At 49.8% G+C, this 14,144-nt stretch overlaps 1 protein-coding gene across 8 annotated transcripts in view; it reads right to left on the bottom strand.

Annotated features, from left to right (window-relative positions):
• The window catches only part of VOPP1 (VOPP1, WBP1/VOPP1 family member), a 104,690-nt gene that overhangs the window by 15,692 nt on the left and 74,854 nt on the right, over window positions 1-14,144 (bottom strand). For 5 of the 8 annotated variants that reach the window (XM_025378005.1, XM_025378003.1, XM_025378004.1 and 2 more), the window contains 2 exons: window positions 9,201-9,278; window positions 3,738-3,874 (listed from right to left, as the gene is read on the bottom strand). In XM_025378005.1, the coding sequence (XP_025233790.1) occupies window positions 3,738-3,874; window positions 9,201-9,278 (215 nt within the window). The remainder of the gene's footprint in view (window positions 1-3,737; window positions 3,875-9,200; window positions 9,279-14,144) is intronic. The other 3 variants (XM_025378008.1, XM_025378010.1, XM_025378009.1) reach the window with 2 other exon arrangements.

Here is a 14,144-nt window from a genome sequence, read left to right as displayed (position 1 = left end):
GATGCTGCCAATTTCCTCCCCTCCCCGACCAGGAGCCTCTGCAATGCACAGATTCTCTGCTTTCCCATGCTCATCAGTGATGCTTGTCCCAGCAGGAGTGCCACGCGAGCCCCCCTGCACCCCAGAGTGTGAGCCACTGCCCTCCCCTAACACAGTGGATGAGTCTGGGTCCTCTAAATCCCTCTGCTTTTTCATCTTCGTTAACAGGCACCCCACGCCTAAACCCACTTCCCCTCTCAGACCAGCAGAGGAGAAATGAGGCTCTGCCGAAAATTCACTAACACCCACCCTGCTTTGTGCAGATGCCTGCACACCTTGGCACTGCCCGGGCAGCCTCAGGCATGACATTTACCCTGTGGACCACATGGGACATTGGGATCCCTCGGCTCCTCTCTCTCCCTGGACTGCCAACCTCTGTGTGGCCCTCCTCAGTCCCCACGCTCCCAGGGCCCACGCCACACATAGTATGGGATCTGAGCAGACAGCTGCAGCAGGGTGATGCCACCCTCAGGGGAGGTGGGTGTCCAGACCAACAGCAGGCAGGACCCTGCTGACCCCATTCTTGTGTTCACTATTACTCTGTCTAGGAAGCAGCTGAATTCTTCCCAAGCTCAGCACTGTTAACAAATGATCCGGCCCTGGACCTGGCAGGGAAATGATGGAAACTGTACACTCCCGGGAGCCCTGGGAGCCTACTTTCATATGACAGTCTGGATATCCTGGGATCAGCCACACCACTGCAGGCCTGCAAGAAGTGTAAAATGAAAAAGCGATGGCAAACCAAGTCTACATTTTGGTCAGAGAAGATGCGCTGGGACCAGCAGCCGCTCACTCTAGGGAGCTGGGGGCTTAATTATTCTTAATCCAAATGGCTCTTCTGTGGGAAGCCTTCCTGGAGTTGTGCACCAGATGGAGTCTCCTACCTACACGGTTTCCTAGCATTCTCGACTTTCTCTCCCTTGCACTCATGATGGTCACTCACTATAGAGCTGTTTGTGCCAAAGCTCACACGGGTGCTGGAGCTATGCATGCAGCGGTGACTGAGGGCGGGCGTCCAGGCTGTGCGGTGTTCTGAGCTCCTGCAGGCGCCTCAGCAGGTGTGCAGTAAATATGGACCAAGACAGCAATTCAGGCAGGTCTGTGCTCCAGGCTGTTGACTGTGGTTGTGATGCATCGCGACCCTGGTTTACCAGGCTGCAAACCTGGGAGCTCCTGCAGTTCACCCAGCCTGAGGACGAGGGCCAGACAGGCATCTACTTGGTGCCTGAGACCATGAGTCCTGTACACAGCCCCGTGGAGAGCCCAGTGTAAACGTGGAGGATTAAAGCTGGTAAAGCCCCTGGCAGGGCACCCAGGGATAAAGTGGAGGATGTGAAGCAGCCAGAGACAACTTCACTATGGGCGCAACACAGAGCGGCACCTTGGAGGAAGGTGCACCTTGGAGGACGGCATCTTCCAGGCAGATGGAGGGTGTGTGCAGGCCTCAGTGCGATGCAGGACTAGAGAGAGGAGGTCACTCAAACTGGACACAGAGTAGCGGGGATGGGTCTGAGGAAGCTGTGAACGTGTCCTCGGTCCTCAGCTAGGGACTCTGGACTTAACACTGTCAGCCAGGTGAGCTGGCAGAGACCCTGCCGCAGAAAAACAGCACGGCCGATGTGCTTCTGTTTTGTTTTTTAAGACCCTTCTGATAGCCATGTGGAAGACAGAGGAGCTGGCGGAGACCAGTGGCCAACAGGCACTGCACTAGGGTGAGATAAGGGATGTGGCAGATCTAACGGCCTGGTTGTTGGAGATTCTCCCAGACAGATGGGGTGGGGGTAGACAGGGTGCAGGGTTCTGCAGAACAGAGGGATGGGGCCAGAAAGGAGTGCACATAGGGATGCATTCTCCTCTCGAAACCCTGGCATGCCAGGGTTCAAAAGAATTATGCAGCTACAGGCACAGTCTCAGCATCTCACCTACTCACAAGAGCCCCAGTTCACGTGAGCGGTAGACTCTGAGGACCACAGACCAGGGACATGTAGCCTTCTGCACTGGGGGCTGTGGGGCCTCCCATGCCAAGTGGGGCAGGGGCTGCTCCTCCCTGCACTAAAACGTCTCTGACTGATCCAGATGAGACCCAGTGAGTGACGGCTTACGTCTCTCATTTTACCAGACATTTGCACTGTAACCTCTGATACAGCACAAATCTGAAACGATTCAAATATTTCCAAATATCAAAGACTAAAATCCACTTATGGATTCAAAATAGTACTAACCTGGCTGAAAGTTTAAGGCACGGCTCCCAGTGAACTGCTGTGGAAAATACATTTTATATTTTTCTGAGCAACATTTTTTAAAATAAAGAAAATTCTTTCTGAAAGGAAAACCCTGTGGAGTATCTGGTGGAAGAAAGCTGTAAAAGAACAAATACGCAAATGACTTTGCATCTTGATAACAGCCTGTTCTCTCAGGAAAACAAGAGAGAAGATAATTTTCTCCTTTTATATTCAATCCCTCTACTTCTCTCCCATTTAAAAACCACTTTATTGATGTCTGATTGACAGACAAAAAGTTGTGCATGTTTAAGACTACAACCTGATGAGTTTAAAGACAGGGGCACATCCAGAAAGCCATCGTCGCACTCTATTCCATAAACATCTCTATCACCTACAAAAGCTTTCTCTGCTCTTCTTGTTGTTACTTTCATGTGATAAGAACATTTAGCGTAAGACCTACCCTCTTAGCAAAATTTTAATTATACATTATAGTTATATTAACTGTAGGTCCTACACTGTACAACAGATCTCTAGGACTTATTTTTCTTAACTGAAACTTTGTAAAAGCGAAGGCAACCACTGCTCCTAGAACTGACCACCTATCCACAGTGTGCAATCAATAGAGAGTCCCATCCCCAGGCTCCCAGGTGGAAACTGTGGCTGGGAGCAGGGCGGCACAGACAGCAGCAACGCCCCTCTGCCCAGCCTCAATCTATACCTGGCCAGAAGACCAGTGCTCTGATGAGCGGAGCCAGCCCAGCCCTCCAGGACCCTTAGCTCCCCGCTGTCATCAGAGAGCTCCCTGGCCTGTGTCCTGAGGGAGTCCACACCACCCACCACAGTATGTAGGAGTTTTAGATGGCTAAGGCAATGTTTTACAAGAATTAAGAAACAGCTAATTCATTTTGACCCTGGGATGTCACTTTGGGTGATATGCACTAAACAGATAAAATGTGACCTATACAAAAACATCTATTGCTACAGTCTTTGTAAGTATCTGGAATACTAGTAACCGCACAAAGAATACTTGTTGAATGCATGAATAAAAGGCAAAACATGAGAAAACAAAACAAATTATCAGCAATAATAAAATAAGCAAATTACCGTTTAGTAACATAATATCTAGTCCACAAGCATTAAGAATGGCAGGGGTATTACCGCTCCTACACAGAAATTTATATGTGAAATAATGTTTAAGGAAAAAGGCAGAGAGCAAATAATATGCTTATACAAACTGCATCACATCACGTGCATATGTGGCACACTGATAACTGTAAGAATATGAGGCGACGGGTGTGCGATATACCTTACGTTTGTTATCTGCACAAATGCACAATGGAGCTGGTCATCAGAACTAAAAAAATGAATAACACACCTGAGCTCTCTCTTCTGGCACATTCTGCAGCAGTACACTTTATAAATGTTGGCAGAGGACACACACTGCGGGGAGGAGAGACAAGGACAGGGCTGGCTGACCTGGGCCGAGATTTGGGGGCTGCCTGGTGTAGGACACATTGAAGGCTGGCTCCTCAATCAGCGGCGGGGGGTACATGCGCCTCCGGATGAAGAAGCCGGCTCCGCAGCAGAAGAGCACGCCCATCATCAGGAGGAACCTGAGGAGAGGACAGACGTGAGGGTGGTGCTGGCAGGTGGGGGCCCTGAGGACTCGGCCCTGCAGCTCAAAGGCCTCACGCACTTCTCGGGGGTCCAGGACCAATGACTCCCAAATGCACAGATCAGAGGGCAGAGGCATAGTCACAAGGCTCGCACCTCAGACTTGGTCCTCTTGGGCCCATTTTACCCAGGGACATTCCTCTAGTGGAAGGCACCAAGTAGACGCTTGACCTGCGGCCTCTGGGACAGCCCCCGGTGAGGTCACCCACACAGAAGCACCGTAAGTGAGCTCTGTCTCAGCTCAAATGACCAGCCAGTTTCAAAAAGCTCATGCAGTCACTTTCCTGTCCATGGTTCTGACCTCAGCTCAACATTTTAGTTAGAACAGGAGATGCCATCTAAATCCTGTCTGAACACCATGGCCGATCCAGCCGTGGCCTCGCTGTCTGTCTCCCTGTTTTCCATTCTTCACTGTCAAAACAGCAAGGCAGAGCACATTTACCCTTCCAAACCATGTCTCCATGATCACATGAACACCCACAAGGAAACAGAAGTACCCTTCCTGGAGCACACCTTAATTATAGAGAAACTATGGGAACAGAAATACAATCAATAAAAATAGAATCAAGAGAAATACAATCAATAGAAATAAAATACAATCAATAACAGAAGCAGAGCTGAGCGCTTTAAGGGTAGCACCTCTGTCCAACCCATCTATGAATTCTTATTGACTATCACTTCATCAGCATTCAGTAAATGACGGCAGAATGAACCAATGAATGGCTTCCTTCCATTCCTCATTTGCACTATACTTTTTGTTTCTAGAAAAAGAGGAGAGTCACTTTGAGAAGAACTAGTAATAGACAAAACTGGCAAACTGGCAAAACTGGCAAACTCTTGCCCATCTTTGAACTGAAATTATGAGGGGACCCCTGGAACCATCCAGAAACCATGTAGACACCCACACGATGAGGGCACCTGCTGCCCTGTGAGGATGGGCACGCAGCAGAGTGGGTCACGGTCAGTGGCACCAGTCCACATATAAAAGAACCTTAAGAGTGTACAGTAAAGCCTTTGAGATTAATGTGACATTAAGTGGAAGGTCTTCAGCCAGTCCAAAAGTATTTACCGGATAACCTTGGAAGGCTGAGCAGGGAGAAAAGCCAGAGGCACGAGACAGGAATGACTCAGGAAAGACTGAAACTGTGGCCTTGTCATCTGCTGTCTAATTCATTATTCATTCAGCAAGTCATCTTCAGGTGCCTGCTATGCCCTATCACCACATTGATCACGGCAGAGAGTAGGCAGGTGAGGGCCCCCCACGCCCCCTGCCGACACTGAGCTTACAGAGGAAGGAGACAGATACCAACCTATACAATTATTTATCTACAACCTGGTAAGTGCTAAAAAGGAAGAACGAGAGATGCAAGAAGAATTTTGTGTGTGTATGGGTAAAATATACATAAATATAATTTACTGTTTTAATCATTTTTAAGTGTATAATTCAGTGCACTGAGAGGTCTGAACAAGGGTATCTGTGGTGGTGAGCAAGACTGGGAACGCGCATTTCTTTTAGTGACAGCTGGGCTGGGCTCTGAAGAATGAGAAGAGATAAGCTGAAGGGGAGGAAGGGGCATTCTGGGTAGAAAGAACACAGTGCAGGTGCTGGGGCCGGAGAAGCCTGGAGCAGGAGGCCTGGAGGCTCAATCCCCATCATGGGTGGAGAGAGCAGCCATGGGGAGCCAGGAGATCCAAACCATTCAGGAGTGTGGCAACGTAAGGCTTAATGTGCTTGGCATCAAGAAAACTCACTAAGTTCCCAAAGGGAACGGCTTCCTCTCCTAAAACTGATTTCCCTCAGGTGGACTCAGTGACAATCTTACACTCAGCACTGAGTCCTGCTGTTAGTATCTGGGTAGAAATATACAAAGCACAGAGAGGCTGGACGTGTACAGGGTTTACTTTCTCAGCGCCACTGGCCACTTCCAAGAGACCGGGCTCCCTGGATTGAAAAATGCAGAAGGTACCTGAGATCTTGGTCTTGTCTAAAAGATAAGCTAAAATGTCGGTTCCACTGCCAACAGTAGTAGGAACATTTTGTTTTTCTAGACAAAAGAAAATGACATTGCAGCTCCCACCTTAGACTGATGGAGAACAAGCATGAGGCGAGGCTGGAATGGAGTTACACGGGATCCACCTCACCCCTTACAGAAATCACAGTCTGCTGGAGAGGAGGCATAAGGCAAGGCCGGGACAGAGTCACACGGGATCCACCTCACCCCTTACTGAAATCATAGTCTGATAACTTTTTCTGTTCATTTATGTTTATGTTAAAAATTTATTTAAAATAATTTCTGGTAGAGATGAGGTCTCACTATGTTGCCCAGTGATCTCAAATTCCTGGCTTCAGTGATCCCCCGACCTTGGTCTCCCAAAGTGCTGAGGGTACACCCAAAGTGCACCACTGCACAAGGCCAAGAACTTATTTTAAAAGAGAGAAACTAACAAAGGGGCAGGAGAAAGCGTTTCTAAAAACAAGGAAAAAGACGCGGCAGGGTGTTGGCTGGGGGAGAGGAGCAGTAGTAAGAAAGGCAGTTCTTGTAGTGCTGGGGGTGCAGGCTGGCTGTTCCCTAGATGTCCTCTTTGGTTGCTCAACAGGTTTTGGAAGCTTTCAAAGGGATTAAGAGAGGAAGTTTGTGCCTTTTTTTAACATTAGAAGTTACCTGGTTACTTTAATTCAATTTGTTTTTTGATTCCTTCCCCCGAACCCACAGACCCAAGTGTAGCAGTTCTCAATTCTGCAGTCCCAAGAACTGGTGCAGCTACTGTGCAATTCCTGCCCAGACCCACTCAGGACTCCGCACAGGACCCTGCTGTGGACTCACCCGCAGTGCCACCTAGGCCAGTTCTCACTCAGGCCCATTGTGCTTCCTGAGTCCACTCAAGGGTGCCATCAGTCCACCTTCTCTATTCTTGATGATTCCATCCAGACCTCCTTGGTGAAAAGATCCTCAAGATCTCAGAGTTGGCAAGAACTCTGAAGGCATTCTCCTTCAAAACCTTTTTTTTATGGTCAGGAGACACCTTCAAATGTCGTGGGGCCCAGGCGGCAGAGCAGCCCCTCCCTCCCATCCTGCCCCTTCCTCCTCTCCACCAAATGCCCATCCTCACCACAGAAGCTTCCCATCACCTTTCACACATTCACTCTCCTTATGCTCTGGCCCTGCAAGGTGCTATCCCTCTGCCCCAAACGCCCTCTCTGAAGACCCAGTCAAAAGCTTTGTAGCTTTCTCCAACTTTTCTAGCTTCAGAAGTTCTGCGTTCTGGCTTTAAAGTATCCACACCTCATTATCTGCTTAGATATCATCTTCTTCAGGAGTCTGCCTGCCTAAGGCCCTCTCCATAAAACCCCAGCACAATGCCTGGTGCTTATCAGGCCCGACGTTAATTGAGACAGAAAATTCATGGGGTGGAACCCAGGTGCCCTTTGTATTTCGGGTGAGGCACTGCATGCTCACACCCCCAGGTGCTCCCTGGCTACATCGCCAGCTTGGAACCCTGTGTCAATCTCAACGTTAATGACTCAGCCCCATCTTCTGGCATCTGGCACTCAGACCTTGCAACAGCCTGACCATGTGCGATGCGACTTGTGGGAGTTTCTCCAAATGGGGCCCACCAAGTCGTCGTGTGCTGCCTCGCCAAGGTGACCTCCCTCTGACAGGTGACCCTGGCCAGCAGCTAGGAAGCACCTGGCTGCCAGTGCAGGTACAGCTTCTAGGCAGCCCGACAGAAGCTGCCAGGCCCTAACAATTCAGCTGGACTTTCTCAAATTTCCCTTCTTTTTGATCATACAATGCCTGAAGACTGACAAGCTTTACAAGCATTCTCATGCCCTTATCATCATGCATCTGGTGCTTTAGACCAAGCCAACATCCTCACAAGCCCATTCATAGTTCAGGGTTTCACGCTCCAGACGGTTCGCCTTCTTCCACCCCAAGGTCCCGGGAGGAGGATCTGGAGGGAAGGCCTGCCCTGAAGCTGGGCCTTAGCCCCCGACACTGGGCCCTCCCCATCTCTGGTACTGGCCCCCTCCATCTGGAGATCCACACAGAGCCATCAACCTCTGGACAGTCTTAGGCTACAACAATTCTTCTTCTGTTACAGAGTTTTAGGTATTGGCACCTCTGCAGTGTGGGGACCTGATACCAGCTCCCTTGTTAGTGGGGGTATACCTAGGTGGGGCTTACTGGGCTGGTCCTAAGGGAGGCCTGGCCAGCAGTTGTAAGGTCAGGTGAGGCCAAGGAAGTGGTGAGGTGATGATGAAAGAAGGCATCACTATTAAAGAACATCCTGGTCACATAACAGGTGGAGTCCCCACTCCCTACAGGCTTCCCTAATCAAACCCTGGGCACAGGTGTTAAGGGAGAAAGACAAAACCGCACAAAAATTCAGGTGGCTGCTGTCACACGCTCAGTAAGGTCTTAAAGCCTCAAAAGGTCAGTACAGTCAAAATCTTAACATCATAAAAAGGCTGGCGTCATGTAGCGAACAAACTCTAACCCTTTTTGAAGTTTACTGAAGGGCATCACCACTGCATGGGAGAAGAGGAGCAGGTGGGTGCAAGAAATGCTGCTTTGGTTTATAAATCCTTTCCCACATGTGCTCTGCCATCCTGGAATCCGAAGCAATACCTGTCATCTCCAGTCCAACAGATGCTTAGGGCACTCCAGCAGGCATCCTGAGGCTCCCGCCCACAGGAGGCTCCCCCGATGGAATGTGTTCCCACCCTTCCAGGATACTGCAGGCATCGCTTCAGTTCCTGCTGAAGGAGCAGATTTTGGACTGCTCCGTATGCGCCCCAGAGGAGCTGGAGGAGGCACACGGGTGCAGGCTGCCTATCTTGAAAGTGAAGAGTCAGCCAACACAAGATGGATGGGGAAGAGTCAGGGCAACGAAAACTTGATTGCCCGCCAGTCTCAGTTGGGCGATTCTCTGATCCTTCAAGACAACCAGCCTTGGCTCCATTTCAGAAACTGGCCAAGGAACTGCTGAAGGATGAGGCCGTTGTCCAGCCACCTTCCCAGGAGCAGAGCTCTTCTTCCCACCCCCAAATCCTTGGAAACGAAAACAGACTTCCCACAAACTCCGTGTGTGCAACTGCCGGTTATGAAGCCAACCCAAACATACCCATTTTCCTGACCAAGGCTGTCCTTGAGGCCACCACCCAAGCGAAGGTGTCGCACCCAAGGCTGTGACAACACTGACAGGCAGGCAGAGCTCTCGGGGTGGGGAGCAAAGAGGGAGCAAGGAGGAGGTGTGACCTACCAGAAGTACCATAGCCTCTGTATGGAGAGGGCCCGCACACAGCACCTGGAGCCACAGCAGTCCTCGTAGGAGCGGCATCTGTGGAGAGAGGCACAGGCTGGTCAGCACTGAGTTGGAAGCAGCCACCGGACCAGCCGTGTGGCCCAAGCTGGGCTTCAATGTAATCATTCTTGAAGGAAGAAATCATTAAGCGCAAAAAGGACAGAACTGCCTCCACTGCATTTCACACAACCAGCAGAACAGACTGACATCAGCCTGTGGCCCAAAGCAAGGTGCTGAGGTGGGCACAGTCAGTGTGATGTAAAGCCCTGCATTTACCAAGCATCCTGTGTGTCAAATCCCAATGGATTCCCATTTACCAAGCATCCTGTGTGCCAAATCCCAATGGATTCCTTCTGGGTGGTGGCACAACCAAAGACGGGCATTAAGCCTACCAGGAATGCTGCTGGGAGGGGAGGCTCTGCAGGAGCCCAGCACCCATGTGGTGCTCATCTCTGCTGTCTTCAGTCCCCGACTATGGGGAAAAGATGGAAATATCCCAGCACACCCACTGAGGCTAAAAGCAGAGGTTGTGGAGTTAGATACATTGCAGGTGTGGTCCTGGTCCTGCCACTTACTAGCTGTGGGACTTCCGGCGAGCCTCAGTTTCTCCATCAGCAAAGCAGGTGGAACCGCAGGGGCCCTGCACAGCACTGATTTAAGTTTTAAGGCCTTTATCACCACATAAAGTGCTGATGGTTCTATTACTGCTCATGCTGCCTCCCTCCCCTCATCCCCCAATGTGTCTGAGGTTTCCGGGCCCCTGGCAGGGCATAGCTCTCGGGGGTGTTTTCAGAAGCTGTTCCCAGATTGCTGCCTGAGCATGGGCCCTTGCGCAGGTCTCGGGTGAGGCACTCCGTGCCCTCGACTTCCCTGCCCTTCCCCAACCCCAAGTCCTCCTTGAAGAGAGAAGATGCCATGAAAGTGCAAACCCTTCCGTTTTACAGAGACGTTTTCACTGGAGCGTTTCGAGCCCAGCGGCAATGGACTGGCAGGGATGTGGTGAGGACCACTTCTCTATAATATTAAACCTTTACCTAATTGTGATCTAGGTTCCTGCCAGTTTTTTTTTCCTTTAAAAAAAAAGTAGCTGGGAGAAATACACAATTCAGTCCAAGGTCTTGGGCACTGAATGTGTAGATTATTGCAGTACAAATAGGTTTGTTTTATGTAGAGAAGTATGTGTAGAAAACTAGTTAAGATGCGAAGTGAGATAACGGCAGCCTGGAACTCAGCAGAACCAAGCTCCGAAGCTGCTATTCCCTGGTTGTGCACGCAGTAGGCCCAAGGCTCCTGGACGTGGTGCTGCCTCTCTGTAAACACCCTGCACCCAACGGCGCTAAATCCTCTATCGTTTCAAGGACAAACTGGTCTGAGAGACACTCCCTCCCCACTCCACCCCCACGCCATTCCACAGACAATATGGCAGCATTCATGTCCAGTCTTCCCCTGGCCCATGAATGTGAATTCCTACCCGGTACCCAAAGTGTTGTGATTTCCATGAGATGCTCCCAGTGGCTCCCACTGAGAGTTACCTAAATGAGTGCTCAAGAATGCTGCTGGTCCTGGCCGGGTGCAGTGGCTCACACCTGTCATCTCAGCACTTTGAGAGGCCAAGGCGGGTGGATCACTTGAGGTCAGGAGTTCGAGACCAGCCTGGCCAACATGGTGAAACCCCACCTCGACTAAAAATACAAAAATTAGCTGGACATAGTGTGTGCACCTGTAGTCCCAGCTGCTCGGGGAGCTGAGGCAGGAGAACTGCTCGAACCTGGGAGGCAGAGGTTGCAGTGAGCCAAGATCGTGCCACTTGCACTCCTGACACTTCATGCATCCAACAAGCAGCCACCAAGGGGCTACTAGGAGCCTGCTCTGTGCTTTCCTGAGGGTGGAGCAGGGAAAACCCAGAGGAAAATCCTTCTGGGGAGGAGCTTTCTCTCTAGAAGGGAGAGAAAATAGTAAACAAGAAAACATAAACTGTGTTAGATGGTAATAAGTTCTTCTGTGGTGAAAAATGGAGCCGGCACTGGCAGGTTGAGAGCACAAGGCAGCAGGATGCTCAGGGAGGACATGATGTCTGAACAGAGAGCACGCAGAAATCCAGTCTGCCAATGAGGGAAGCTGGCACAGGGTCTCAGCGCTCAGGACGGGGGAATGCTGGCCACTCCGTCCTAGTGCCCCGGGTTCCACAGCTGCATGCTGGAGATGAGTGTGGGAGCTCTGCAAGCCAGAGCCCTGCACAGACAGTACCTTCTGCAGTTCCCCCAGGCCTTCCCCTACAATCTCACTAGTCTCGGTTGATCAATGTGTGTGTGTGCCTATGTGTGTGGAAGAGAAGGGAGCAGTCGAGGGAGATGAAGGACTTCTTGCTTTTAGGGTGGATGGAGTTCAGACAATTAACAGTAAACTAGAAGAGGTGGGACTGTTTCCTCTCGTGAGTGTGCAAAGACAGGTGTCCTCAGCACTCTGGTGAGGTTCGTGGTGAGTTTGGGAGTGTGGAAGGCAGAACGCAACCATGGCCCTGAGAATTGCACCCCTTAGAAAACACACCCTGCATAATCCCCTCCTCTCCAGTGGACAGGACCCTGTGAATATTGGATGACCCCCACCACGATCACAGAACATTCATCAAGATGGTGTGTTATCTAAGGCTCTGCCCTTGCAGACTGGAGATTCTCCTGCTGGCTTTGAAATAGTATTAATAGCCGCCACATGAGAGGACCATGTGACCAGCACTGAGCGTGGTCTGCAGGCACAAAGAGCAATCCCAGTAGGACCTCAGTCCTACAACCACAAGAAACCGAATTCTGCCAACAACCCAAATCAGTTTGGAGGAGGACTCCAAGCTCCAGGTGAGAACGCAGTCCAGCCCACTGCTTAATCTCAGCCTCATGAAGTGACCCTGATCCCAGAACCCAAATGAGCTTTCCCAGACTTGAGATCTACAGAGCTGTGCAGTAATAAGGGTGTGCTGTTTCAGTCTGCTACGTTTATAGTGATTTACTACACAGCCACAGAGTCAAGGAGAACACAGCTTACAGGTTACGAGCACTTCTTACCTTACACCAGGTTAAGTGCTTCACAAACGTTTCGTTAATTTTCAAAACATCCACATACGAGGTAAAGTATTACTAGTGCCATGTTTGAAATTAGCTTAGAAGCAAGACATTAGGGATGTTGCACCTCCAGCCCAGGCCACTGTCTGCAGAAGCCAAGAGTGGACTTGGCTAGCACTTCAGGAAAGCATTTTGCACAGATGCTGCCTTTCATGACCAAAGGGTCACCTTCTCTATCCCCACTTGATTTTCCTATTCTTCTTTGGCCCTGCCAAAGAAATTTCAAAGACCATGGTAACAGAGACAATGTGAAAAAAACAGACCCTTGGGCAAATGTCAGGAGGTCCCTGAGACAGGACGCAGAGACAGGAACTCAGCAACCACTCTTTAATAGTGCTTGCACAGGCAGAGCAAGATGGCCGAATAGGAACAGCTCCAGTCTCCAGCTCCCAGCGCGAGCGACACAGAAGACAGGTGATTTCTGCATTATCAACTGAGGTACTGGGTTCATCTCACTGGGGAGTGGCGGACAATCAGTGCTGGTCAGCTGTTGCAGCCCGACCAGCGAGAGCTGAAGCAGGGCGAGGCATCGCCTCACCTGGGAAGCGCAAGGGGGAAGGGAATCCCTTTTCCTAGCCAGGGGAACTGAGACAGACAACACCTGGAAAATTGGGTAACTCCCACCCCAATACTGCGCTTTAAGCAAACGGGCACACCAGGAGATTATATCCCACACCTGGCCGGGAGGGTCCCACGCCAGAGAAGGCCATAAACAAACGGACAGAGATGAAAACCATGACACGAGAAATACGTGACAAATGCACAAGCTTCAGTAACCGACTCGATCAACTGGAAGAAAGAGTATCAGCGATTGAGGATCAAATGAATGAAATGAAGCGAGAAGAGAAATCTAAAGAAAAAAGAAGAAAAAGAAATGAACAAAGCCTGCAAGAAGTATGGGATGATGTAAAAAGACCAAATCTACGTCTGACTGGGGTGCCTGAAAGTGAGGGGGAAAATGGAACCAAGTTGGAAAACACTCTTCAGGATATCATCCAGGAGAACTTCCCCAACCTAGTAGGGCAGGCCAACATTCAAATCCAGGAAATACAGAGAACGCCACAAAGATACTCCTCGAGAAGAGCAACTCCAAGACACATAATTGCCAGATTCACCAAAGCTGAAATGAAGGAAAAAATCTTAAGGGCAGCCAGAGAGAAAGGTCGGGTTACCCACAAAGGGAAGCCCATCAGACTAACAGCAGATCTCTCGGCAGAAACTCTACAAGCCAGGAGAGAGTGGGGGCCAATATTCAACATTCTTAAAGAAAAGAATTTTCAACCCAGAATTTCATATCCAGCCAAACTAAGTTTCATAAGTGAAGGAGAAATAAAATCCTTTACAGATAAGCAAATGCTTAGAGATTCTGTCACCACCAGGCCTGCCTTACAAGAGACCCTGAAGGAAGCATTAAACATGGAAAGGAACAACCGGTACCAGCCATTGCAAAAACATGCCAAAATGTAAAGACCATCGAGGCTAGGAAGAAACTGCATCAACTAACGAGCAAAATAACCAGTTAATATCATAATAGCAGGATCAAGTTCACACATAACAATATTAACCTTAAATGTAAATGGACTAAATGCTCCAATTAAAAGACACGGACTGGCAAAATGGATAAAGAGTCAAGACCCATCAGTCTGCTGTATTCAGGAGACCCATCTCACATGCAGAGACATACATAGGCTCAAAATAAAGGGATGGAGGAAGATCTACCAAGCAAATGGAGAACAAAAAAAAGCAGGGGTTGCGATACTAGTCTCTGATAAAACAGACTTTAAACCAA

The sequence above is a fragment of the Theropithecus gelada genome, chromosome 3, assembly GCF_003255815.1.
Source record: "Theropithecus gelada isolate Dixy chromosome 3, Tgel_1.0, whole genome shotgun sequence".
In the NCBI taxonomy this organism is placed as follows: domain Eukaryota; kingdom Metazoa; phylum Chordata; class Mammalia; order Primates; family Cercopithecidae; genus Theropithecus; species Theropithecus gelada.
Note: the sequence above shows the minus strand (reverse complement) of the source record. Positions and strands in the feature narration are given on the sequence as shown.